Raw genomic sequence first — 24,640 nt, forward strand, 5'->3', positions numbered from 1 at the left:
TGAGTGAGTACCACCGTGCCGTGCGGCACAGCGCTGCCCCCGCGACCCTGCACCTCACCAGGCCCCGTAACCCGCCTGCCATCCATCCCTAACCCTCACCGGGCCCCGGGACAACCAACCCCCCTACCCACGGAGGGGAGAAACAACATCCAAGCTGCTCCCTGTCATCACTCCCGGGATCCCCGTCCAGAGCAGCGGTGGTGTCACCAATCTCACCACAACCGTGGGTGGCGTCACGAACAATAAATCCCCCAAACCATTCCCCTTTTCACTCACGGGCGAGGAGCGCCGCTCGAGTCCCCGTGATCCGGCCCACCGCTCGAGCCACCACCGAGCAGCAGCAGCAGCAGCCGGACCCGAGCAGTGGGAGAGCGCAGCGTCCCCTCCTCTGCCCGCGACAACTTGGCGTCACGAACAGGATCTTACCGCTCTGCCGTCTGGTAGAGGTGCGCCTTGTGACCGCCGGAGGTGTCCGGCCAAAAAATTTGTGAAGCCGCCATCTTGGGAGTGAAAAATCCCCGCTCGAGCGTCTCCTCGAGCAGTGGAGGCGCGAAGGCCGAAACCCCGCCCCTGTAGAGGAGGAGCCAGAAAAAGACTAAGGGGGACTGATGGCGTCTGGCCGCATGTAGCCAGCGGCTATAAAAGCAGGGACGCCAGGACCCTGCAGCCATCTTGTTGCTGGTTCCTGGAAGAGGCCGCCAGAGCCATGTTTATGCCGTCCCGCAGCACCGTAGCCCCCGCGCCTGGAACCGCGGCGTGGGTGGAGGTCCAGACCGCTCAGCTCCAACAACGGCTGCAGGTCAAAATGCAGCTCCTCCTGGAGGAGTGGGAGGCCGACATGGCGGAAGTTGTGGTGACCGTACGGAGGCACGAGAAAGAGGGAGTTTTGGAAGGAAGGGTGAGTGACCCACGCCCCTGTACCCCCAGTGGGTCGGTCATCGCGGCCGAGGGACTTGGTCCATACCCGCTCGCCCTGCTACCTCCCCTGCTACCCGTATTGGCTGCCACGACCCCGCCACTAGGCCCGCTACCACCGCAACCGGTAGCGGTACCCCGGACGTCCGCCCAGGCGGATCGGCCTGCAGCCAGAGCCCGTGACCGACCAGAACTGCTTCCGTGGAAGGTGCCGAAGCCTGAACCGGAGGCATCTGCGGAGACTTCCCCCGAGCCGGAGCCGACAGGCCACTCCGTGCAGGACGCCCGGCGGAAGAGGACCCCTGCGCCCATCCCCCACACCTCGGCTGAGGTTGCGCCGGGTTGCCACTGCAGGGCAGCACCCCAGGCCAAGTCACCGCGGGACCTTCCATCCAGATTGCCAGTGGTGGGCAGTGTCCAGAAGGTCTCGCGGGGTCCGACCCGTGCGCCGGAGCTCGCAGCAGCCCCGTATTGGGATAGGGAGCTAACGCCACTGGGCCCGGAGATCGCTGAGAGGGAGAGGAAGAAGGCGGAGTTGGTGGCCCGCACGATCCGGGAAAAGGAAAGCCTCCGTCAAGCGACCTTCCATGTCCGGGGCCCACTCTACGAAGGGCAGGTGAGGCAGTTTGATGTCCACCAGGGCTATGGCTTCATATACGAGCCGGGCCTGGAGGCCGAGGTCTTTGTAGCCCGGTGGGATGTCAACACCCACCTGCCGGAGGAGCACCCGGGTCGCAACCTGATGCCGGGAGATTTAGTGCAATACACCCGGCACTGTGGGGAGAGGGGGTGGTTCGCGTTGGATGCAAAGCTGAAGGGCAGCCAAGAGGCCCGAGTGTCCACCGCGCCCCCTCCCCCAGCCGACACCGAAGAGTCCGAGTAAAGGCAGCGGAGTACCGTTGCAAGTTGTCCCCGTTGGGACCAAAGTACCGTTTTTGAAAGTTGAAAATGATAAGTCAAAAATGATCCACCGAAGTTCACCTGATTAGCAACCCTGATTTGAACCGGTCGTTGCCGGCAACTGTTGTCCCCGTGGGCACTGTTCTTAAACCATGTGTAGAAACTGCTACGGACAAGCCCGAGAACTGGCAGGGCAACCACGAACTGGTGGTTTGTAAATAAAAATGTTTTTATGCCTAAACCGTTACCGCCTCCAGAGAGGCTGATTTGGAGGATGGGCCTGGAGGAAAGAGATGGCCCAGGCCCGCCACTGCCGCAACCGGTGGCGATCCTCCGGGGGGGGTTTCAGGGGTTCCCCATGGACGTGGGTCCCCTGAAAGAGACAGAACTCGCTCGGGCAACTTGTGCTGGACTGGGGTCAAGGGGTGCTGCCCATTTGCTTAGGGGCAGCATCAGGGCCAGGTTGCTTGGGTGGGAGAGAGCGGAAGCCGTTACCGTTAGCAACGTTTAAGAAATGTGCCTCCCGATGTGGGAAGATTAAATATGCTTGTTATATGTTTACCGTTTATCTTTTTCAGTTGTGAAAATAAAACCGGTGATGGACGGGCAGCCCGCGGACGGTCTGCATTTTACTAAGGGGGAATGTGGAGCCCTGGACAAGCCAGGACGTCACAAGCACTATACCAACACACCCCACACCCCGGTCAGGCACACCAAAGTCAAACAAAAATCCTTGTTGCCTCCCTCCAGGGGCTGATGTCCACACCAGGGGGTGGGCCAGGCGGTTGGTCCCGCCCACCGAAGAGTTCACAGTCCTGGAGGCAGGAAAGTGAGTTCAGTAGAGTTTGGGAGAGAGTTTGAGGAGAGGAGTGAAGCAGCAGTTGAGCAGTCTAAAGTTGGTCCGGGTGTGTGGCCCGGACGGTACAGCAAGGTTGGCACACGGTGGTGACCGTCTGCAGGAGAGGCCTATCGGAGCCAGCCGTAAGGACCGTGGACGGGCGGTGGCCCGGCGGTACCGGACCGGTACGCAAAGAGAAACCAGCACCATCCGTCAGGGCTTACGGACCCCGACAAGGCTAGGAGTCGCCGTTGAAATTGTCAAATCCGTTAGCGAAGGGAACCTCCGGGGTTTCCCAGCAACCAAGTCCCGATAGAAGGCAAAAGTCCAACCGAGAGAGGGAAACACAGTCACCGCCAAGGCTACAGTTCCCAGGGCCAGAGCCTGCGGGCAAAAGGGGCTCCTTCAGCAACCTTCAAGCTGGGGAGCGGGTTACCGGTGGGAACCCATTGGAACCGTACATTCTACATAGGTGCAGGGAAAGGCAGTCACCATCAACCTGCCGGGAGGGAAAACACCGCAGCCGTCTGTGGGACCCGTCCATCCAGCCGTTTGTTTTACTGGAGACTTTGTGTACATCATTGGCTGAGTGAGTACCACCGTGCCGTGTGGCACAGCGCTGCCCCCGCGACCCTGCACCTCACCAGGCCCCGTAACCAGCCTGCCATCCATCCCTAACCCTCACCGGGCCCCGGGACAACCAACCCCCCTACCCACGGAGGGGAGAAACAACATCCAAGCTGCTCCCTGTCATCGCTCCCGGGATCCCCGTCCAGAGCAGCGGTGGTGTCACCAATCTCACCACAACCGTGGGTGGCGTCACGGACAATAAATCCCCAAAACCATTCCCCTTTTCACTCACGGGCAAGGAGCGCCGCTCGAGTCCCCGGGATCCGGCCCACCGCTCGAGCCACCACCGCAGCAGCCGGACCCGAGCAGTGGGAGAGCGCAGCGTCCCCTACTCCGCCTGCGACAAGAGTAGTGGCTCAGTTTCAATGTGTGGTAAGCACGCATGAGCGTGATGCCCCCTGCTGAAGAGAAGAGAAGAGAAGACTGCAAAGGTAAGGTTAAAATCAATTATTTACATAATAGGATTGGTTGGCACTTCGGAAAAAAATGGGTTTAGGGCTACAGTTTGGGCACTCGGCCTGTGAAAGGTTCACCATGACTGCACTAGAGGATGCTGGGATTATTCTCACACACAGATTCAGTCAGTGAGGGAGAAAATCCCCATCTGCACTGCCACATTGGATAACAATGGTCTGAGGGCGAGACGTTGTTTATTTTATGGACAGCACTGAAAATACAGTAGTGTGAATGAGGACTAAAAGGAATCATCAAAGCTCTTATCTCTCCTAATCCTGCCATCTCCACCGCTCTCATTACACAAGTATAACACATATAATACTGGAGGATAAAACAAGACTGAGCACAAGACCTTCACAGCCGTCTACACATCATAGGGAGATTTCATGGCACCTTCTCTCCATTTACCTGATGATCCTGAGGAACATCGGGATCTTCCTGTTTACAGTCCTGTGGGAGAAGAGGACGGGGACATCTCTCTGGTGTTGTCCTCTTACTGGATAGACCTGGAGGAGACACATACAGGGACTGAATTCATTCCTTACATACAGATAATTATAGGCCGTGTGTATTTAGTCCTGTCTATTACCTGGTGATGTGAGGGGCTGGGGAACCTCCATCATGACGTCCTTGTACAGATCTTTGTGTCCTTCTAAATACTCCCACTCCACCATGGAGAAATAGATGGTGACGTCCTGACACCTTATAGGAACCTGACACATACAATGATACCATCACCCCCGATCCTTTCATAGCGTTACTGTATAATGTCCCAGCATTCCCAGCAGTGTCACCTCTCCAGTCAGCAGCTCAATCATCTTGTAGGTGAGTTCTAGGATCTTCTGGTCATTGATGTCCTCATGTATCGGGGGGTGAGGTGGAGGCCCCGTGATTGGGCTCAGGGGTCTTCCCCATCCCTCAGACACAGGGGCCTGACAGCGCTCACTAGAGGTCTTCTTCACTACTGTGTAATCCTGGTTATGGAGAGACACAGTAAGAAATCTCACTCCAGACATTTCCAGAGTCCTCACCTCTCCAGTTCTCTCCATCTGTTATTCCCATAGTTAAGAATGATGTAATGTGACGTCATCAGAATCTCTCACCTCTCCAGTAAGCCAGAAGAGGATCTCTAGGGTGAGGTGTAATATCCTCTCCGCCATCTTGTCCCTGTCTATATCCATCCTTGAAGGGGCAATCAGGAGAATTCTCTTCTATAGAAGATCTCCATTGAGAGGATCCGATATTATAAAGACCTGACTGGGAAGAAGATGAGCCGATATGGAAAATTAATGGAGATAAGGGAGGTGAGATATCATTTTATAGCCATATTAATACAATGAAAAGTGATCAGATTATTCATATTGTACCTAGAATGGTATCAATGAAAATGTCACTCATCAAGAAAAAAACAAGCCCTCACTCAATTCCATTGATGAAAAAATAATAATGTTACAGTTGTCAGAATCATTTTTTTTTTTTTTACAAAAGTGACTTTTTTCACCACTACATATGAGTGAAACTGAACTTTGGTTTTCAGTACGAACTCAGACTTTTCCAAGAAAACTAAGTTTGAGTTTGGAGATCAGATGCTTTACGAATGCAAACCACTCTCGTGAGCATCGCTGTGCTCGGGTACGCTCGGTGCTCAGCCCGGTGTGAGACGCTTGCAGTGTTTGATCGGCTCGCACTGGGGAAAACAACAGCGTGATCAGATGTAGTATGCACAAACCAAAAAAATGGGAAAAACTTCCCCTGGAAGTGATATCTTTATGGCTGCATGTGGTTTGAGACGCGAACTGCCCAATTAATGACTCCAAATTAAGTTCAGGTCCAAAACCGATCTTTAAAAAAGTTTAGCTGCATCAGCTGCTCAATTTCCGCTCATCTCTAGTCACCACATGTCGCGGGTGGCGGGGCGCTGCGCTCACCACGCTCGGGTCCGGCGCTGCTGCTGCTCGGTGGCTCGAGCGGTGGGCCGGATCCGGGGACTCGAGCGGCGCTCCTCGCCCGTGAGTGAAAGGGGGGTAGTTCGGTTTGGGGATTTGGTCCGTGACGCCACCCATGGGTTGTGGTGAGGTTGGGCACCACTGCTGCTATTGACGGGGATCCCAGGAGCAATGGCAGGGAGCAGCTGGGATGTTTCTCTCCCCTCCGTGGGTAGGGGGTTGGTGGTCCCGGGGCCCGGTGAGGTGACAGGGAGGCAGGGTTGGCAAAGTGCAGGGTCGCTTGGACTGCGCAGCACGGTGCCGGATGGCATGGTAGTACTCACTCAGCCACAAATGGATGCAAAGTCTCTGGTAAACCAAACGGCTGGATGGAAAGGTCCCGCAGCCGGCTGCTGTGGTTTCTCCTGGACGGTTGGTGGTGGCTGCCTTTCCCTGCACCTTTTGTGTATGTTCGGTCCCGATGGCTTCCCACCGGTAACCCGCTCCCCAGCGTGTATATGTGCTGGAGGAGCCCTTTTGCCCGCAGGCTCTGGCCCTTGGAACTCTAGCTGTGGCGGTAGCTGTATTTCCTTTCGCTGGTTGGACGGTTGCCTTCAATCGGGTCTTGGCTGTTAGGAAACCCCTGGGGTTCCGGTCACTGACGGATTTGACCTATTTAACGGCGACTCCAAGCCTGGTCGGGGTCCGCAGGCCCTGCCGGTTTGTGCTGGCTTCACTTCGCTCCCCGGTTTGGTACCAGCGGGCCACCGCCCGTCCCCGGTCCTACGGTTCCGCGTTGATCTGCCTGTCCTGCAGACGGCCACCACCGTCTGCCAACCTTGCTCTAGTGCCCGGGCCACACACCCGGACACGGTCAGATTGCTCCTCTACTACCACTTCACTCCTCTCACTTCCACCTCCCTAACTGATCTGCCTTCCTTTTCCCGCCTCCAGGACTGTCAACTCCTCGGTGGGTGGGGCCAACCGCCTGGCTCCACCCCACCTGGTGTGGACATCAGCCCCTGGAGGGAGGCAACAAGGATTTTGTGTCTGGCTGATGTGCCTATCTCGGGGTGGGGGTGTTGTGTTGTAGTACCTGTGACGACCTGGCTAGTCCAGGGCGCCACATTATAATTATAATAATAATAAATGTGCAAGTCTGATATTGCTGTAATCACACTGACCTGGAGAATCACGCTGACTGGTCACTTTGAGCACCCAATGAATATAGTAAAAACTAAAGAACTGAGAGTCCTCAGTGGTTGATGCCTTTTAATGGCTAACTGAAAAGATGGTAATAATACGGTAGCAGCTTTCGAGACTACTCAGGTCTCTTCATCAGTCTCAGTATAACACAAAATCTGAAGAGTCACATATTTATACACAATAGGACATAGAATAGTGCAGTAACTAAGACAAGTTATGTGAAGCAGAACGATCAGTATGGCAAGGGGACAATCAGTTGTGGCAGTAAATATTGCAGCTGTTCATAGATAAGTAGTGTGAAAGTCTTATTGACCTCTGATTGAGGTCTGGTCCAGAGTTGTGATGCCCCCAGATGCTCTGAGGAGCACATTTCTTAATTGATGTAAAAAGACATAAATCCATGTGACACTTTCATTCCTGCTCTGAATGTGTCACCGGTCATCATACGTTTTCCCAAACCCTTATGTCTCTCTAGGATTTGAAGTTTCCTTTCAATACCAGCAACTTCATGTCCATGATGCTGTGATCAGGGTTACAGAAATATTTGGCCACAGGTAGATTAATCCTTTTTTCTCTGATTGTGTGGCGATGAGAATTCATCCTTGTCCTGAGCTGTTGTCCTGTCTCCCCTACATACAGACCCCCAGTTGGATATTTGGTACATATATTTAAGTACACCACATTAGTCGTGATGCAGCTGAAGGTCCCTGGGATCTTGTAGTCCTGATGTGATCTGGGAATCTTTATCTTGCCCGTTGTCAGTATAAATGGACAGGTGTTACATTTTTTCTGGTTGCAGGGAAATGTTCCTGTTGTTGGAGAGGACAGGGAGCTTCTGACAATGATGCTTCTTGGATTCGTGGGCTGTCTATAACACAGGAGTGGGGGGTCTGGAAAAATAGATTTTAAAGGAACCTGTCACTAGATTTGGCATCTTATAAGCTGCGGCCACGACCAGTGAGGTCTTATATAGAAGATTCTAACATGCTGTATATAAGAGCCCAGGCTGCTGTGTAGAATGTAAAAATCACTTTATAATACTCAGCTAAATGGGCGTTGTGTTACAGACCAGTCAGATGGGCGTCTCCGTTCTCTGGGAAGGTTGCCTTCTCGTTTGGCCATCTTTGTCCTTCTTCTGAAGCCTGGGTGCATGATGCATCCTACCACATGCATACTAGCAGGCGCACTTTGATTTGCCCTGAACAGGACCTCAATGACGGCTATTGTGGATGACATAGGATCCGTCATGCACCCAGGCTTCAGAAGAAGGAGGACAAAAATGGCTGAAAGACGAGGCGCCGGTACCAGAGAACGGAGACACCTATCCGACCGGTCTGCCCCGCACCGCCCATTAGGTGAGTATTATAAAGTGATTTTTACGTTCTACACAGCGTTCTGGGCTCTTATATACAGCATGCTAAAATGCTATATATAAGAGCCCACTGGGGGTGGCCGCAGCTTATAGTCACCAAATCTGGTGACAGGTTCCCTTTAATCGGGCATCTTTTTGCAGTAATGGTTGTAGTTTGCGTGCAGCTCCTCTTAACACCTCTAGATTTGTATTGTAGGTGATCACAAGAGGTACCCAGTTGTTTTCTTCTTTAGTTTTATAATGCAGGTGATGGTTTCTTGATATTCTGGTGGCTCTTGTAATCTGTTTGTTTTTTCTTTTTTGTAACCCAGACCACAGCATCATGGACATGAAATTGCTGGTATTGAAAGGAAACTTCAAAACCCAGAGAGACAGAAGAGTCTGGGACACAAACTTATGATGACCGGTGACACATTCAGAGCAGGAATGAAGGGGTCACTTGGATTTATGTCTTTTTCATTAATTAGGAAATGTGCTCCTCAGAGAATCTGGGGGCATCACAACTCTGGATCAGACCCCAATCAGAGGACAATAAAACTTTCACACTCCTTATCTATGAACTGCTGCAATATTTACTGCCACAACTGATTGTCCCCTTCCCATACTGATAGTTCTGCTTCACATGACTTGTCTTATTTACTGCACTATTCTATGTCCTGTTGTGTATAAATATGTGATTCCTCAGATTTTGTGTTATACTGAAAAAAAACAAAGAGAAAAATTGTATGAAAAATACCCTGACTATAAATAAATAAATTGTAAGTGCTTAATAACAGGGTACTTAGTATATATATTTTTGCAAAAAGGTAAAAAGCTGTCTCACCTCGTCACGGTGTACCCATCTGAGACAGTCCTTAACCTACTAAAGTTAAAAACATTATCAATACCTGACTTGTGTCATGTCAAAACTCCAATGAATGGTGGCAAGTGGTCAGCTGTGTCCCAGATTAAATACACAGACAAGTGAGACGCAATTAGTTGTTCAGTCTCAGTATTAGGAGGGCTGCGCCCCCAACTTGCAACAGAGCAAGATAACATACAAAAAACACCAAAAAACTGAGGCTACTTTCACACTTGCGTTCAGCGGAGTCCGTCACTATGGTGAATAGTGCAGTCCGTTAACGCACTGCGCTATTCACCATAGACATGTATGGACGACGCACTGTAACACAAGTGTCTGCATTGCATCCACTAGACGACGCAGCGTCGTTATTTTGACGCTGCGTCGAGCGGATTGAACGCAGCATGCACGTTTTTGTGATCGTTAAAATAGCGCACCGTGACGGATTCCGTTGGAATCTGCCAAGGTGTCTAATGATTTTCTATGGTAGCGGATTCCTGCGCTCTGCGTTAAGCGGCGGAATCCGTTAATGGAATCCGTCATTGTTTGTTTGCCATCGCAATTATCTTGTTTGCTCCCAATTTGTGATGGGGTATAAATAGAAGTACAATCTCAGAGGCAGGCAATGCTCCCAGAATCTTCAGAAGGTGCCAAAGAAGCAGCAGCAAGAAGACAAAGCTCCCTGGATCCAGACCTACAAAATTCGTGCCTGAACTCCTGCCTGGACCCCGCAAAAGACTCCATCATTTTGTGGACGGACCCAGCTCGTGGCTGAATGAGGGATTGCCTTGGTGAGTAAAGCCGACAACCTTTCTATACACCCCCCCACCCTTGCCCCCCTCGCCCCACCGCCCATCCACCCTTGCCCCACTGCCCATCCACCCTTGCCCCACTGCCCATCCACCCACCCTCGGCCCCCACACCCCCTCACAACCACAACCCCTCCCCCTCTTTGTATGGTTTTTTTGGTCAATAAAGAGTTTATTCTCCTTTTTTTTTTTAAAAAAACAGACCAAGCTCCCTGGATCCAGACACAGACCCACATCTACAAAATTCGTGGCTGAACCCCTGCCTGGACCCCGCAAAAGACTCCATCATTTTGTGGACGGACCCAGCTCGTGGCTGAACGAGGGATTGCCTTGGTGAGTAAAGCCGACAACCTTTCTATACACCCCCCACCCTTGCCCCCCTCGCCCCACCGCCCATCCACCCTTGCCCCACCACCCATCCACCCACCCTCGGCCCCCACACCCCCTCACAACCACAACCCCTCCCCCTCTTTGTATGTTTTTTTTTTGGGTCAATAAAGAGTTTATTCTCCTTTTTTAACCCCTTCACGACCATGGACGGATATATCCGTCATGGAGCGTGTCCCGTTAAGCCCCGCCCCCTGCCGCGGGCAGGCGGCGGCGGTCGGCACACATATCAGCTGTTTTCAACAGCTGACATGTGTGCCTGCTAGCCGCGGGTGGAATCGCTTTGACCCGCGGCCATTAACCCCTTAAATCTTGCTGCCAAAGTCTCCCCACCGGGAGTCACGTGCGTGATCACGTGACTATCAGTGGTTGCCATCGTAGCACAGGGTCATGTGATGACGCCTGCAGCTATGATGTTTCACTTTCGTTTTCCCTCGGCACGGAGCAGAGAGAAAAAGAGTGACTGAATCTGCTGTTTACAGCTGTATAGCTGTGATCAGCAGATAGATAAGAGCGATCGGATTGCTGATCGCTATAGCCCCCTAGGGGGACTAGTAAAATAAAAAAAAAAGTAAAAAAAAAGTTTTAAAAAGTAAAAAAAAAAACAAAAAACCTAAAAGTTCAAATCACCCCCCTTTCCCCCCATTGACAATTAAAGGGTTAAAAAATAAATAAATATACACATATTTGGTATGCCTAGCCAACATTTTTTGCATTCTGTAATCGGTGAGCTGGAAAGCCTACCGTCTGACCAGCAAATTCATGTAATGAGGGCTTTCCAGAATGCCATCATGCAACTCACTCAACATCCCCCTCCAACCACTGCACCATATCTATCCACAGCCCCTCAGATGCCACCCCCAGTCCCTTTACAGCCTCCTTCACAAACTCAACAATTACCCCAATCTTACCTGCACCCTGCCCATTACTCACACTCTACAATACCCACCCATTCCAGAAACCCTACGCACAATACTAGATCAGTCCAAACATCCCTTTATTCCCCGTCTCCATTTTCAAGCACACACGTCAACACTTCCACAACTCCATCCCCAACCTCACTGTCTCCTACACTTCCTAACCCGTTCCATCATTCTTCTTCCTCCTTCCGAACCCCAACATGTTTTCCATCATCCAACTTTCAATTTTCTAACCCTCAGCCTTCTACCACCCCTCAACCAACTCCAATACCTCACCCACCTACAAGCTCTCACCCATCTCCCAGCCCTCAACTATCTTGTCTTTCAAGCCCTTTTCTTCCAACTACTTCTCTTAGTTTTTCTACACCCTCACCATTACCTGTTACCCAACCTTCACCTAACCAATCCTCACTTCATACCCCACCTGTTGAAGGGAACAGTCCTGTGAGCATTTCCAGCGATGTCTCCACCCCACATTATCATAATTTGTAGATTTTAATTAATTGTTTTTTCTTTTATATTGTGTTGTGTTTAATTGATATTTTTCAGTATTTTAATGTAATAAATACTACAAAATTGAATATAAAATACAGTGCCTGGCACCGATGTTGTGGGGCTGCAAGATGGTATTCCCTCCACGGGTAGAGGAGGTGTAGTTCAGGGCCCAGTTGGAGTTGTGGTGGCACGGGGATAGTACAGCAGAACGCCGTCCGCACAATAGAACAGGAGGAGAGAACCATCTGTGCTTCCCTCAGGAACAAGGCATGGTTCCTTGTCCCGTTGGTCAATTAACATCGGGCTTGAAGCTTGCCTCATCCTAGGCTCCAGGTACCCCACCCGTGCACAGTCTCTGGACCGGATTCCCTTTATCTGTACCAGCGGGCTACGACACTGCCCCGGTCCACTTTGAGTTTCCCGTTTACCGACTCGCCATCTCCTGTGGATCTACAGAGCTGTCTGCGAAATAGTCTGTCCTCACATGCTCCCAGGGCTCCAACACTGACCACAATGCACACCAACTCCACTCTCCTTCAACCTCAAACTTCACTGAACTCATTCCCACCCCGTGTCACCTAAAGACCCCTAGGTGGGCGTTCTCATCTGCCTGGTCCCGCCCACAGTTGTGTTCTGTTTTTCATGGGGGCCACAAGGATTTGTGACAGATGTTCCCATGAGTGGGATGTGTGGTGTGAATTCCCAAGGAGGAAGCGATTCCTGTACAGGGGGATACAGTCATCTGTGACTACCAGGTTTGCCAGGGTGTTAAGGTACCGTCACACAAACAGACGCTCCAGCGATCCCACCAGCAACCTGACCTCGCAGGGATCGCTGGAGAGTCGCTACACGGGTTGCTGGTGAGCTGTCAAAAAGGCAGATCTCACCAGCAACCAGTGACCAGCCCCCAGCCAGCAGCGACGTGTGGAAGCAATGCTGCGCTTGGTAACTAAGGTAAAAATCGGGTAACAAAGGAAAGGGCTTCTTGGTTACCCGATATTTACTTTTGTTACCAGCGTCTGCAGAAACCGGCTCCCTGCACATTCAGTTGTTGCTCTGTTGCTATCACACACAGCGATGTGTGCTTCACAGCGGGAGAGCAACAACTAAAAAATGGTCCAGGACATTCAGCAACAACCAGCGACCTCACAGCAGGGGCCAGGTTGTTGCTGGATGTCACACACAGCAACATCGCTAGCAACATCGCTGTTGCGTCACAAAAGTCTTGCCTCAGCAGCGATTTTGCTAGCGATGTTGTTTAGTGAGAAGTGGCCTTTACACTTCCACTGTATGAACTGGCCAGGTGTTCTGCTGGTTTCTGTTTCCGTCATAATGATAAAAACTTAAACCAACTGTATGTGTTTCGCTCAAGAAAGGTGTTTCTTTAAATAATTAATTGAAAAAAACAAATTATTAACAAATATAAACTTTGCAATGCGATATTTATTTCTCCAATTTTGAAAGAAGTTATTGGAAAATTTACACTATAAACACAATGAAAATAACAAAAACATTCTCAGACATGGATTTAAATCTAAGTAAACATCAAACCATTCTATCCTGCCACTCCAACCGACCGATATCCGACACAAAATATGCAGCAAACTCGTCACGTAGTCCCAACACTTCTCTGGGTGGTGCGGAAAGTTGGGTTGCTGTATTATGTTAATGAACAGTTCATCATTTCTTCTTCAAGTGGAGTAACACCATTGGACAACAGAAAGTTATGTAAAATGACACATGCTTTGATGATTTCATCAACAGTTTCTACTTTAACATTTATCGCTGTTGTCAATATCCTCCATCGAGCGGTTAAGATCCCAAAAGGGCATTCCACTATGCGCCATACTCTACTTAATCGATATTTAAATATTTTTCTATCATGTGTTAACCCACGACTGGAATATGGTTTTAATACGTTTTCTGACAATTGAAAGGCCTCATCACCGACACATACAAAGGGGAGTGGTGGTCCTTCACTTTGGGGAAGTGGTCTGGGTGGCGGGAAACCAAAATGTCCTACATAAAGATTTCGTCCAATTTCAGAATTTTTTAGAACTTGAGAATCATTTGCTCGTCCGTATGCTCCAATGTCAACGGCCAAAAATGTATATTGTGCATCGGCAATTCCCATTAGAACTACAGAATTTTTTTTTTTATAATTGTAGTACACCGATCCAGTGTTTTGTGGCTTAATAATCCGGACATGTTTGCCGTCCACAGCACCGCAGCAATTCGGGAAGTTGCATATTTCGTAGAATTTGTCGGCTGTATCCATCCATAGCTGTTCAATGGGGTGAGGAATAAATTCATCTTTCAAGCATTCCCACAATGTCTGGCATGTTGAGTTGACAATTCCAGATATTGTAGAAATCCCAACTCTGAATTGAAAGTGTAATGAGAAGTATGATTCTCCAGTAGTGAGAAATCTGTAAAAGAAAAAAAGAAAATTAATTATCAATCATCAAAGGAAAATAATTACATTACATTTTGTGTATCACATGCTACCATAAAATTAGCTTACCTCAAAGTAATGAGGAGACGCTCGGCTGGACTAATTGCCTTCCGGAAAAAGGTGTCTCTGCGTTTGATGAAAGGATCCACCCGCTCCAACAAACGATTAAACATTTCCTCCGACATGCGCACATAGTTGACAAATTTCTCCGGGTGCATTCGTAATTCAACGTAGAGAGTGCGGAAAACACCATGGAAACTGCGGCTTTTGTTAATGGGGTGAACCCAATAACGACGCATTCTACGTCGAAGACGACGCTGTTGTCCTACGGAAAATCGATATGCCAATACATTGGCTTGATAGGAGTATTCTATATAGGCTTGGACGATTTTCCCCGTTATGACATCCAATTTTCTCCTTCTCTGACCTGACAAAGATAGACTGTGCCTCCTTTGATATATATAAACTGCAAAATGCTAATTTTAGCCAGCACACCCCTTGGGCGGTCCAAATTTTAAAAAACGGATCTAGACGGATTCCGTTATTTTGACGCATAACAGACGCATAACGGATGCAAGGGACATAACGGATTCCTGCAAAATAACACATCCGTTATATCCGTTGATTAACGGATGAGTCATTTTGATGCAACGGACCTAACGGATTCAAGCCAACGCAAATGTGAAAGTAGCCTGAGCTGAAACAATGTTCAGTAAACATGCAACATTAAGCATGTGGATTGCAGCCTTAAGACTAGAAAAAAACAAAGAGAAAAATTGTATGAAAAATACCCTGACTATAAATAAATAAATTGCAAGTGCTTAATAACAGGATACTTAGTATATACATTTTTGCAAAAAGGTAAAAAGCTGTCTCACCTCGTCACGGTGTACCCATCTGAGACAGTGCCAAACCTACTAAAGTTAAAAACATGCTTAATGTTGCATGTTTACTGAACATTGTTTCAGCTCAGGTTTTTGTGTTTTTTGTATGTTTTCTTGCTTGGTTGCAAGTTGGGGGTGCAGCCTCCTAAAACTGAGACTGAACAACTAATTGCGTCTCACTTTTCTGTGTATTTAATCTGGGACACAGCTGACCACTTGCCACCATTTATATTGGAGTTTTGACATGACACAAGTCAGGTATTGATAATGTTTTTAACTTTAGTAGGTTAGGGACCGTCCCAGATGGGTACACCGTGATGAGGTGGGACAGCTTTTTACCTTTTTGCAAAAATGTATATACTAAGTACCCTGTTATTAAGCACTTGCAATTTATTTATTTATAGTCAGGGTATTTTTCATACAATTTTTCTTTGTTTTTTTTCTAGTCTTAAGGCTGCAATCCACATGCGTAATGTTGCATGTTTACTGAACATTGTTTCAGCTCAGTTTTTTGGTGTTTTTTTGTGTTATACTGAGCCTGATGAAGAGATCTGCGTAGTCTCGAAAGCTGCTATATATTACCATCTTTTCAGTTAGCCATTAAAAGGTATCAACCACTGAGGACTCTCAGGTCTTTTAACATTTTTCTTTTTACTTAATCTCCAGTACATTTTTATGGTAAAATGAAAAACTATGAGTCATCTTTAAAAAATCCCAATCCTTCATACGGCAATGTGGGCGGAAAAACAAAAGAACAATTGATCCTGGAATAACAGTAGGAGAATACAAAAGAACAAAAACAAAACATTAACAAGTTTTTCAGTGAAGAACACGGCAATGGGAGTAGGATTCAATGTATTCTTGTTTCTAACGGAAGCAGAGGGGCCCAGCATTGATTCATATGCGGCCTGTGCGATTTCATTCTGTTGTTTATTTTAAGAATAAAAGAAAATGTTCACATGGCTCCTGTTCAGCACCCGAGGACTACTGACCTGGCCTCTGCATCGGGGTCCTGCAAATCGGTTTACTCATGTCAAGACTCTAGTGATATGGCACAGTGAGAGCACTTGAAATCAGATCACGGAGACAAGTGTGACTGTAGTGGGGTCCCTTTTAAACAAGGGTCACAGACCTCCATGTATGATGTATGGATCTGTGCACTTGCTGACGAACACAATTTACCACCCATTTCTTGTATGAAGGCAGCAAAATAGTGAAAACTAACCCAATTACAAAATGTGCCCACATTATATTTCCCTCCTAAACTAGAAAAATTATGTAAATAACAAAGTTTAGATATTCTTAACTGGTTTCGGAGCTCGCAGACTTTAAATGTCCGGGCCATCTGACTCCTACTCTGCAGTGATGTTCTACAATGTCATTACATAGCAGAGCATCTATACGCAAACATGACAACGGAGAGGAAATCCGTCCGTCTCTACATAAGGCACAGATGGTTTATTACTGCCTCTGCCTTCTCTATCACTGTATACACAGCTCTGCGGTGCAATGCAGCTGGAACAGTGAGGGACCTGATAGTGACACAGATCTCTGTGCGAGAGCCCATCCACCATTGGTACTTGCCAACTGTAATTGTTTGGGGTCTGGTCTGGTTTGGGGGAAATTTGCTTTCTTTTGTGGTTGTTTGCTTTCTTTTGGGGTGCCTGCTTTCTTTGAAGACGAGTCCTGCTGTATTCTTTAATTTTTTTTAGCTGCTTGTACACTTCCCTATAGAACCACAACTAGGGTTTTTTTGAAGCAGGGCCTATATTTCAAGTATGCTCAAAAAAAGCCCCAAAAATCCTACAAGGGCTTATTTTCCAGGTAGGCCTTATTTTTGAAAGAAAGAGCTGATGGTGCCTCCCACCCATACACAGGGGATATGTGATCACTGCGGAGTCATTATATCAGCCCCAGTTACCGGGAATTAAGATGAAAATAAAAATCCTGAACCCCTTATTTTCCCACCAATATCACTCGACAATAAAAACTCGATGCTGAAGACGGTTTCTTATTTGGATTTTTTTCCTGTTTTTTCACGTTAACCCCTTAACGACCGCCGATACGCCTTTTAACGGCGACAAATTAGGGTACTTTTTCCTTTCTGCCGCTTTTTAACGGCGGTCGGAAAAAAGGGTCTAGCGCCCCCCAGAGTCACAAAATTTCCGGGGTCTCAGCTGCCGGGGGTAGCTGAGACCCTGGAGATCATGATTCAGGCCGGTTTTTCCGGTCCCCAGTCACGTGATGACCGGTATACACCGTATACCGATCATCAAGTTATAGTAAATGACCGCGCCGGTAAAAAATGATTTATCTCCCATCTGGCATGATCAAACATGCCAGAAGGGAGATAAATCTTTTTCCCGGTTCCCTCCGGTCCCCTCGGTATCCCCAAAGTGCCCCCCCTGACCCCCAACCCCCTCCCAAAAATCCAAGATGGCCGCGCGCACCGGCGAGCACAGCAGCGCGCCGGCCACATTCACACTGTTCCTATGGTTTCTGTCGTATGTGCCATAACACATGCGACAGAAACCTGCTCTCTAGGCCCTGCCGGGTCCCCCCCTATCCCCCCGGTGTTCCCCGGTGTCATACATACCTGTCGGAGCGCTGATCCCCCGCGGCCCCCTCCTCCGGCTCCTTCACAGCAGATGCCGGTCACATGTGCAGAGCGCGGCTGTCAGCTTCCTGTGTTCAGGACGCTGGCTGCTGCTGCTGCTGCTGCTCGGCACACTGCAGCTGTGACCCGGGGAGAGTGGGTGCAGATTCTTTGCACCCACTCTCCTCAAATGGAGGGTCCTCACACCTAGAAAATGGGGGATACGTTCCCTGAACGTGTCCCCCATATTCTAGAAGGTCCAGAGTCGACGTGGGACGTCCAAATGGATTACAGCGGATTTTTTTTTTCTTTTCTTTTCAATAAATTGGTCAATCAGGGAATGTTTTGGGGAGTGTTTTTTCAAATAAATTTTTTTTTGTTGTCAATTTTTTTTTTTATTACTGTCAATTAGTTATGTCGGGTATCTGATAGACGCCGTGACATAACTAATTGCTGGGCTTGATGCCAGGTGACATTACACACCTGGTATCAACCCCATTTATTACCCCGTTTGCCAACGCACCAGGGCGCGGGATGAGCTGGGGCGAAGCGCCAGAATTGGCGCATCTAATGGATGTGCCACTTCTGGGGCGGCTGCGGCCTGCTATTTTTAGGCTGGGAAGAGTCCAATAACCATGGCTCTTCCCACCCTGAGAATACCAGACCCCAGCTGTCAGCTTCACCTTGGCTGGTGATCTAATTTGGGGGGACCCTACGTTTGTTTTTTTTTTTAAATTATTTATTTATAAATAATTAAAAAAAAAAAACAGCTTGGGGAGCCCTCCAAATTGATCACCAGCCAAGGTGAAGCTGTCAGCTGTGGTTTGCAGGCTACAGCTGTCTGCTTTACCCTAGCTGGCTATCAAAAATAGGGGGGACCCCACGTCATTTATTTTAATTATTTTTTTTTTCTTTTTGGGCTAAATACAAAGCTAGGCACCTTTTAGTGCCACATGAAAGGCACTAAAGGGCGCCAGCTTAGAATATGCAGGGGGGTGGGACGTTATATATGTTTGACATCTATCCATTCATCCATTGTAGCATTTTAGGCTATGTGCCCACAATCAGGGTTTGCAGCGTTTTGGGTGCAGAGTGTTTTCCCTGCATCCATAACGCTGCGTTGTGCAGTAGAAGCACAGTTGAAGGATATTTAGAAATCCCGTGCCCACTGTGCTTCTTTTCTCCGCAGCATAAACCGACCTGTGGCGCAGCTTCCCGAGCCTCAGCATGTCAATTTATGCTGCAGAGATGAGTGTGCTCTGCAGGTAGCATAGAGCTCCACAGCAGCCTGAACCCAAATCGTGAGCATGGGCAGCTGCGTTCTCCTGTGGACAACACTCACATCTCTGCAGGAAGGCTGACACTGTGTACTGGACGCCGTGTCGCTGGATCATGGCCACATAGCCTAAAAGAGAGAAATTTGTTGCTACAGCAACATTTTTGTGAAGTACCTGTGGATTCAAAATGCTTACTATACTCCTGAATAAAATCCTTGAGGGGTCCAGTTTCCAAAATGGAGTCACTTGTGGGGGGTTTCTAATGTATAGGTACCCAAGAGGCCCTGCTAATGTGACATGGTGCGCGCAATTTATTTCAACTTTTCCAAAATTCAAATGGTGCTCCTTCCATTCCAAGCCCTCCCATATATCCAAACAGAGGTTTTTGGCCACATATGGGGTATCCCTGCGCTCACAAGAAATTGGATAACAACCTGTGGGGTCCACATTTTGTTGTTGCCTCTTGAAAAGTGAGAAATGTGATGCTAAAGAAACATTTTTGTGAAAAAAATGAAAATTTTCAATATGGCAACCTAAGCTTATCAAATTCTGTGAAGTATTCGTGGATTCAAAATGCTCAATATACACCTAGATAAAAGCCTTGAGGTTTCTTGATTCCAGAATGGGGTCACTTGTGGGGGGCCTCCACTGTTTAGGCACTTTAGGGGCTTTCCAAATGCGACATAGCGTCCACTAATTATTCCAGCCAAATGTTCAGTCAAATTGCACTCCTTCCCTTCCAAGACCTGCCATGTGCCCAAACAGTTGATTTCCACCACATATAAGATATCACCAAACTCAGGAGAAATTGCAGAATACATTTCATGGTGATTTTTTTCCTGTTACCCTTGTGAAAAAAAAAGCTACCTGGTTGAAGTAACAATTTTGTGGTAAAATTTTATTTTTTTTATTTTCATGGCTCAACGTTATAAACTTCTGTGAAGCACCTGGGGGTTCAGGTTACTCACCAAACATCTAGATAAATTCCTTGAGAGGCCTAGTTTCCAATATGGGGTCACTTGTGGTGGTTTTTTGCTGTTTACGTACCTTAGGGGTCCTCCAAATGCAACATGGTGCCCGCAATCTTTTTCAGCCAAATTTCCTTTCCAAAATTCAAATATTGCTCCTTTCGTTCCAAGCCCTCCCATTTGTCCAAACAAAGGTTTCAGACCACATGTGAGGTATCACCGCGCTCATAAAAAAGTGGGTAACAAACATTTGGGTCAAATTTTTGGAATTTCCTCTTGAAAAAGTGAGAGAATTGATGCTAAAGCAACATTTTTGAGAAAAAAATTACAATTTTCAATATGACAAAGTAACGTTATCAAAATCTGTGAAGTACCTGTGGGTCCAAAATGCTCAGTATACCCCTTGATAGAAGCCTTAAGGGGTCTAGTTTCCAAAATGGGGTCACTTGAGGGGGGTTCCTGCTGTTTAGGTACCTTAGGGGATCTGTAAAAGCAACATGGTGCCCGCAATCTGTTTCAGCCAACTTTGCTTTCCAAAATTCAAATATTGCTCCTTTCATTCCAAGCCCTCCCATTTACCCAAACAAAGGTTTCTGACCGCATGTGGGGTATCGGCGCGCTCATAAGAAAGTGGGTAACAAAGTGTGAGGTCCAATTTTTGGTGTTACCTCTTGAAAAAGTAAGAAAATTAGTGCTAAAGTAACATTTTTAGGTAAAATGTTAATTTTTATTTTTTTTCATTCCATATTACTTTAGTTCCTGTGAAGCACCTGAAGGGTTAATAAACTTCTTGAATGTGGTTTTGAGTACCTTGAGGGGTGCAGGTTTTAGAATGGTGTCACTTTTGGGTATTTTCTGTCACCCAGGCCTCTCAAAGTCACATCAAATGGGATGTGGTCCCTAAAAAATTGGTTTTGTAAATTTTGTTGAAAAAATGGGAAATTGCTGATGAACTTTGAACCCTTCTAACTTCCTAACCCCAAAAAATTTTGTTTCAAAAATTGCGCTGATCTAAAGTAGACAAGTGGGAAATGTTATTTATTAACTATTTTGTGTGACATAACTCTCCGGTTTATGGGCATAAAAATTACTTGCAAAATTTTTAATTTTTTTGTCAAATTTCAGATTTTTTCACAAATAAAATAAAAATATATCATCCTAAATTTACCTCTAACATGAAGCCCAATATGTCACGAAAAAACAATCTCAGAATCACCGGGATCCATTGAAGCGTTCCAGAATTATAACCTTATAAAGTGACACTGGTCAAAATTGCAAAAAATGGCCTGGGCATTAAGTACAAAACTGGCTTCGTCCTTAAGGGGTTAAACAGCAAACACAACAAAATAACAATAATAGAGAACAATGCAGTGGGGAGACCTTTAACCCTTTCAATAACGACCTTCGGAGCTACTTTGATGCCCATTTTTGTGCCAGTTTTATCATTTTTGTTGCTGCTTTTCACATCCGGCTCCGCACTGCAGTGTAAGCTATTGTTTTATTTTTGTAGATAAAGATGTGTAAAAAAGACCCCAAAAAACTGAAAAAATAAGAAACCGACTTCAGCCTCGTCACAAAAGCAAAGAAACAATAAGGACGACGACAGAAACAGGAAAATGAAGGAGAGAAAATACTAGAGACCCTGCACCTACCTCCACCTGCAGAGCCGCACACTAGATATATAATACCCTGCACCTACCTCCACCTGCAGAGCCGCACACTAGATATATAATACCCTGCACCTACCTCCACCTGCAGAGCCGCACACTAGATATATAATACCCTGCACCTACCTCCACCTGCAGAGCCGCACACTAGATATATAATAACCTGCACCTACCTCCACCTGCAGAGCCGCACACTAGATATATAATACCCTGCACCTACCTCCACCTGCAGAGCCGCACACTAGATATATAATACCCTGCACCTACCTCCACCTGCAGAGCCGCACACTAGATATATAATACCCTGCACCTACCTCCACCTGCAGAGCCGCACACTAGATATATAATACCCTGCACCTACCTCCACCTGCAGAGCCGCACACTAGATATATAATAACCTGCACCTACCTCCACCTGCAGAGCCGCACACTAGATATATAATACCCTGCACCTACCTCCACCTGCAGAGCCGCACACTAGATATATAATAACCTGCACCTACCTCCACCTGCAGAGCCGCACACTAGATATATAATACCCTGCACCTACCTCCACCTGCAGAGCCGCACACTAGATATATAATAACCTGCACCTACCTCCACCTGCAGAGCCGCACACTAGATATATAATACCCTGCACCTACCTCCACCTGCAGAGCCGCACACTAGATATATAATAACCTGCACCTACCTCCACCTGCAGAGCCGCACACTAGATATATAATACCCTGCACCTACCTCCACCTGCAGAGCCGCACACTAGATATATAATACCCTGCACCTACCTCCACCTGCAGAGCCGCACACTAGATATATAATACCCTGCACCTACCTCCACCTGCAGAGCCGCACACTAGATATATAATACCCTGCACCTACCTCCACCTGCAGAGCCGCACACTAGATATATAATACCCTGCACCTACCTCCACCTGCAGAGCCGCACACTAGATATATAATAACCTGCACCTACCTCCACCTGCAGAGCCGCACACTAGATATATAATACCCTGCACCTACCTCCACCTGCAGAGCCGCACACTAGATATATAATACCCTGCACCTACCTCCACCTGCAGAGCCGCACACTAGATATATAATACCCTGCACCTACCTCCACCTGCAGAGCCGCACACTAGATATATAATACCCTGCACCTACCTCCACCTGCAGAGCCGCACACTAGATATATAATACACTGCACATACCTCCTCCTGCAGAGCCGCACACTAGATATATAATAACCTGCACCTACCTCCACCTGCAGAGTCGCACACTAGATATATAATACCCTGCACCTACCTCCACCTGCAGAGCCGCACACTAGATATATAATAACCTGCACCTACCTCCACCTGCAGAGCCGCACACTAGATATATAATACCCTGCACCTACCTCCACCTGCAGAGCCGCACACTAGATATATAATACCCTGCACCTACCTCCACCTGCAGAGCCGCACACAGATATATAATACCCTGCACCTACCTCCACCTGCAGAGCCGCACACTAGATATATAATAACCTGCACCTACCTCCACCTGCAGAGCCGCACACTAGATATATAATACCCTGCACCTACCTCCACCTGCAGAGCCGCACACTAGATATATAATACCCTGCACCTACCTCCACCTGCAGAGCCGCACACTAGATGTATAATAACCTGCACCTACCTCCACCTGCAGAGCCGCACACTAGATATATAATACCCTGCACCTACCTCCACCTGCAGAGCCGCACACTAGATATATAATACCCTGCACCTACCTCCACCTGCAGAGCCGCACACTAGATATATAATACCCTGCACCTACCTCCACCTGCAGAGCCGCACACTAGATATATAATACCCTGCACCTACCTCCACCTGCAGAGCCGCACACTAGATATATAATACCCTGCACCTACCTCCACCTGCAGAGCCGCACACTAGATATATAATACCCTGCACCTACCTCCACCTGCAGAGCCGCACACTAGATATATAATACCCTGCACCTACCTCCACCTGCAGAGCCGCACACTAGATATATAATACCCTGCACCTACCTCCACCTGCAGAGCCGCACACTAGATATATAATACCCTGCACCTACCTCCACCTGCAGAGCCGCACACTAGATATATAATACCCTGCACCTACCTCCACCTGCAGAGCCGCACACTAGATATATAATACCCTGCACCTACCTCCTCCTGCAGAGCCGCACACTAGATATATAATACCCTGCACCTACCTCCACCTGCAGAGCCGCACACTAGATATATAATACCCTGCATCTACCTCCACCTGCAGAGCCGCACACTAGATATATAATACCCTGCACCTACCTCCACCTGCAGAGCCACACACTAGATATATAATACCCTGCACCTACCTCCACCTGCAGAGCCGCACACTAGATATATAATACCCTGCACCTACCTCCTCCTGCAGAGCCGCACACTAGATATATAATACCCTGCACCTACCTCCTCCTGCAGAGCCGCACACTAGATATATAATACCCTGCACCTACCTCCACCTGCAGAGCCGCACACTAGATATATAATACCCTGCACCTACCTCCACCTGCAGAGCCGCACACTAGATATATAATACCCTGCACCTACCTCCACCTGCAGAACCGCACACTAGATATATAATACCCTGCACCTACCTCCACCTGCAGAGCCGCACACTAGATATATAATACCCTGCACCTACCTCCTCCTGCAGAGCCGCGCACCGGATATATGGCTGCTCTGTGCTTACAGGACCTGTGATGATGTCACATGGAGGGGAGGAGTCAGGGTCACATGGTCAGCTCCTCAGTGTATGCAGGGCTCTGCTGTGCTGGGTGTCATGGTGCTGGGTGAGGGGAGGTTATGTCAGGGGGTCACAGTGAGGTAATGGAGGCTGTATGGAGACAGGACACATCTTGGAAGCCGTGGACGGACATGGAGCAGATATCCTGGAAATCCAGGGATGAGCAGTGAAGTCTGAGGGGGCAGTGGCCACAGCTGTTTCTAGATTGTTCCAGAACTATTTACCCCGGCCACAGTAAGCGAGGGTCACTGAGCTTGTGAGGGGCAGTAAAGTCTGAGGGGGCAGGA

The 24,640-nt window shown here is 48.1% G+C and overlaps 1 protein-coding gene across 1 annotated transcript in view; it reads right to left on the reverse strand.

The window, feature by feature from the left end:
• Window positions 1–24,300, reverse strand: part of LOC142259294 (uncharacterized) — a 130,799-nt gene extending 106,499 nt beyond the window's left edge. Inside the window, 4 exon segments of the mRNA XM_075331768.1 lie at window positions 4,148–4,245; window positions 4,329–4,452; window positions 4,534–4,996; window positions 24,252–24,300. Of these exon segments, the coding sequence (XP_075187883.1) occupies window positions 4,148–4,245; window positions 4,329–4,452; window positions 4,534–4,788 (477 nt within the window). The 5' untranslated portion in view covers window positions 4,789–4,996; window positions 24,252–24,300.
• Between the last annotated feature and the right edge of the window lie 340 nt (window positions 24,301–24,640).

This window comes from Anomaloglossus baeobatrachus (genome assembly GCF_048569485.1).
Source record: "Anomaloglossus baeobatrachus isolate aAnoBae1 chromosome 5 unlocalized genomic scaffold, aAnoBae1.hap1 SUPER_5_unloc_6, whole genome shotgun sequence".
Lineage (NCBI taxonomy): Eukaryota > Metazoa > Chordata > Amphibia > Anura > Aromobatidae > Anomaloglossus > Anomaloglossus baeobatrachus.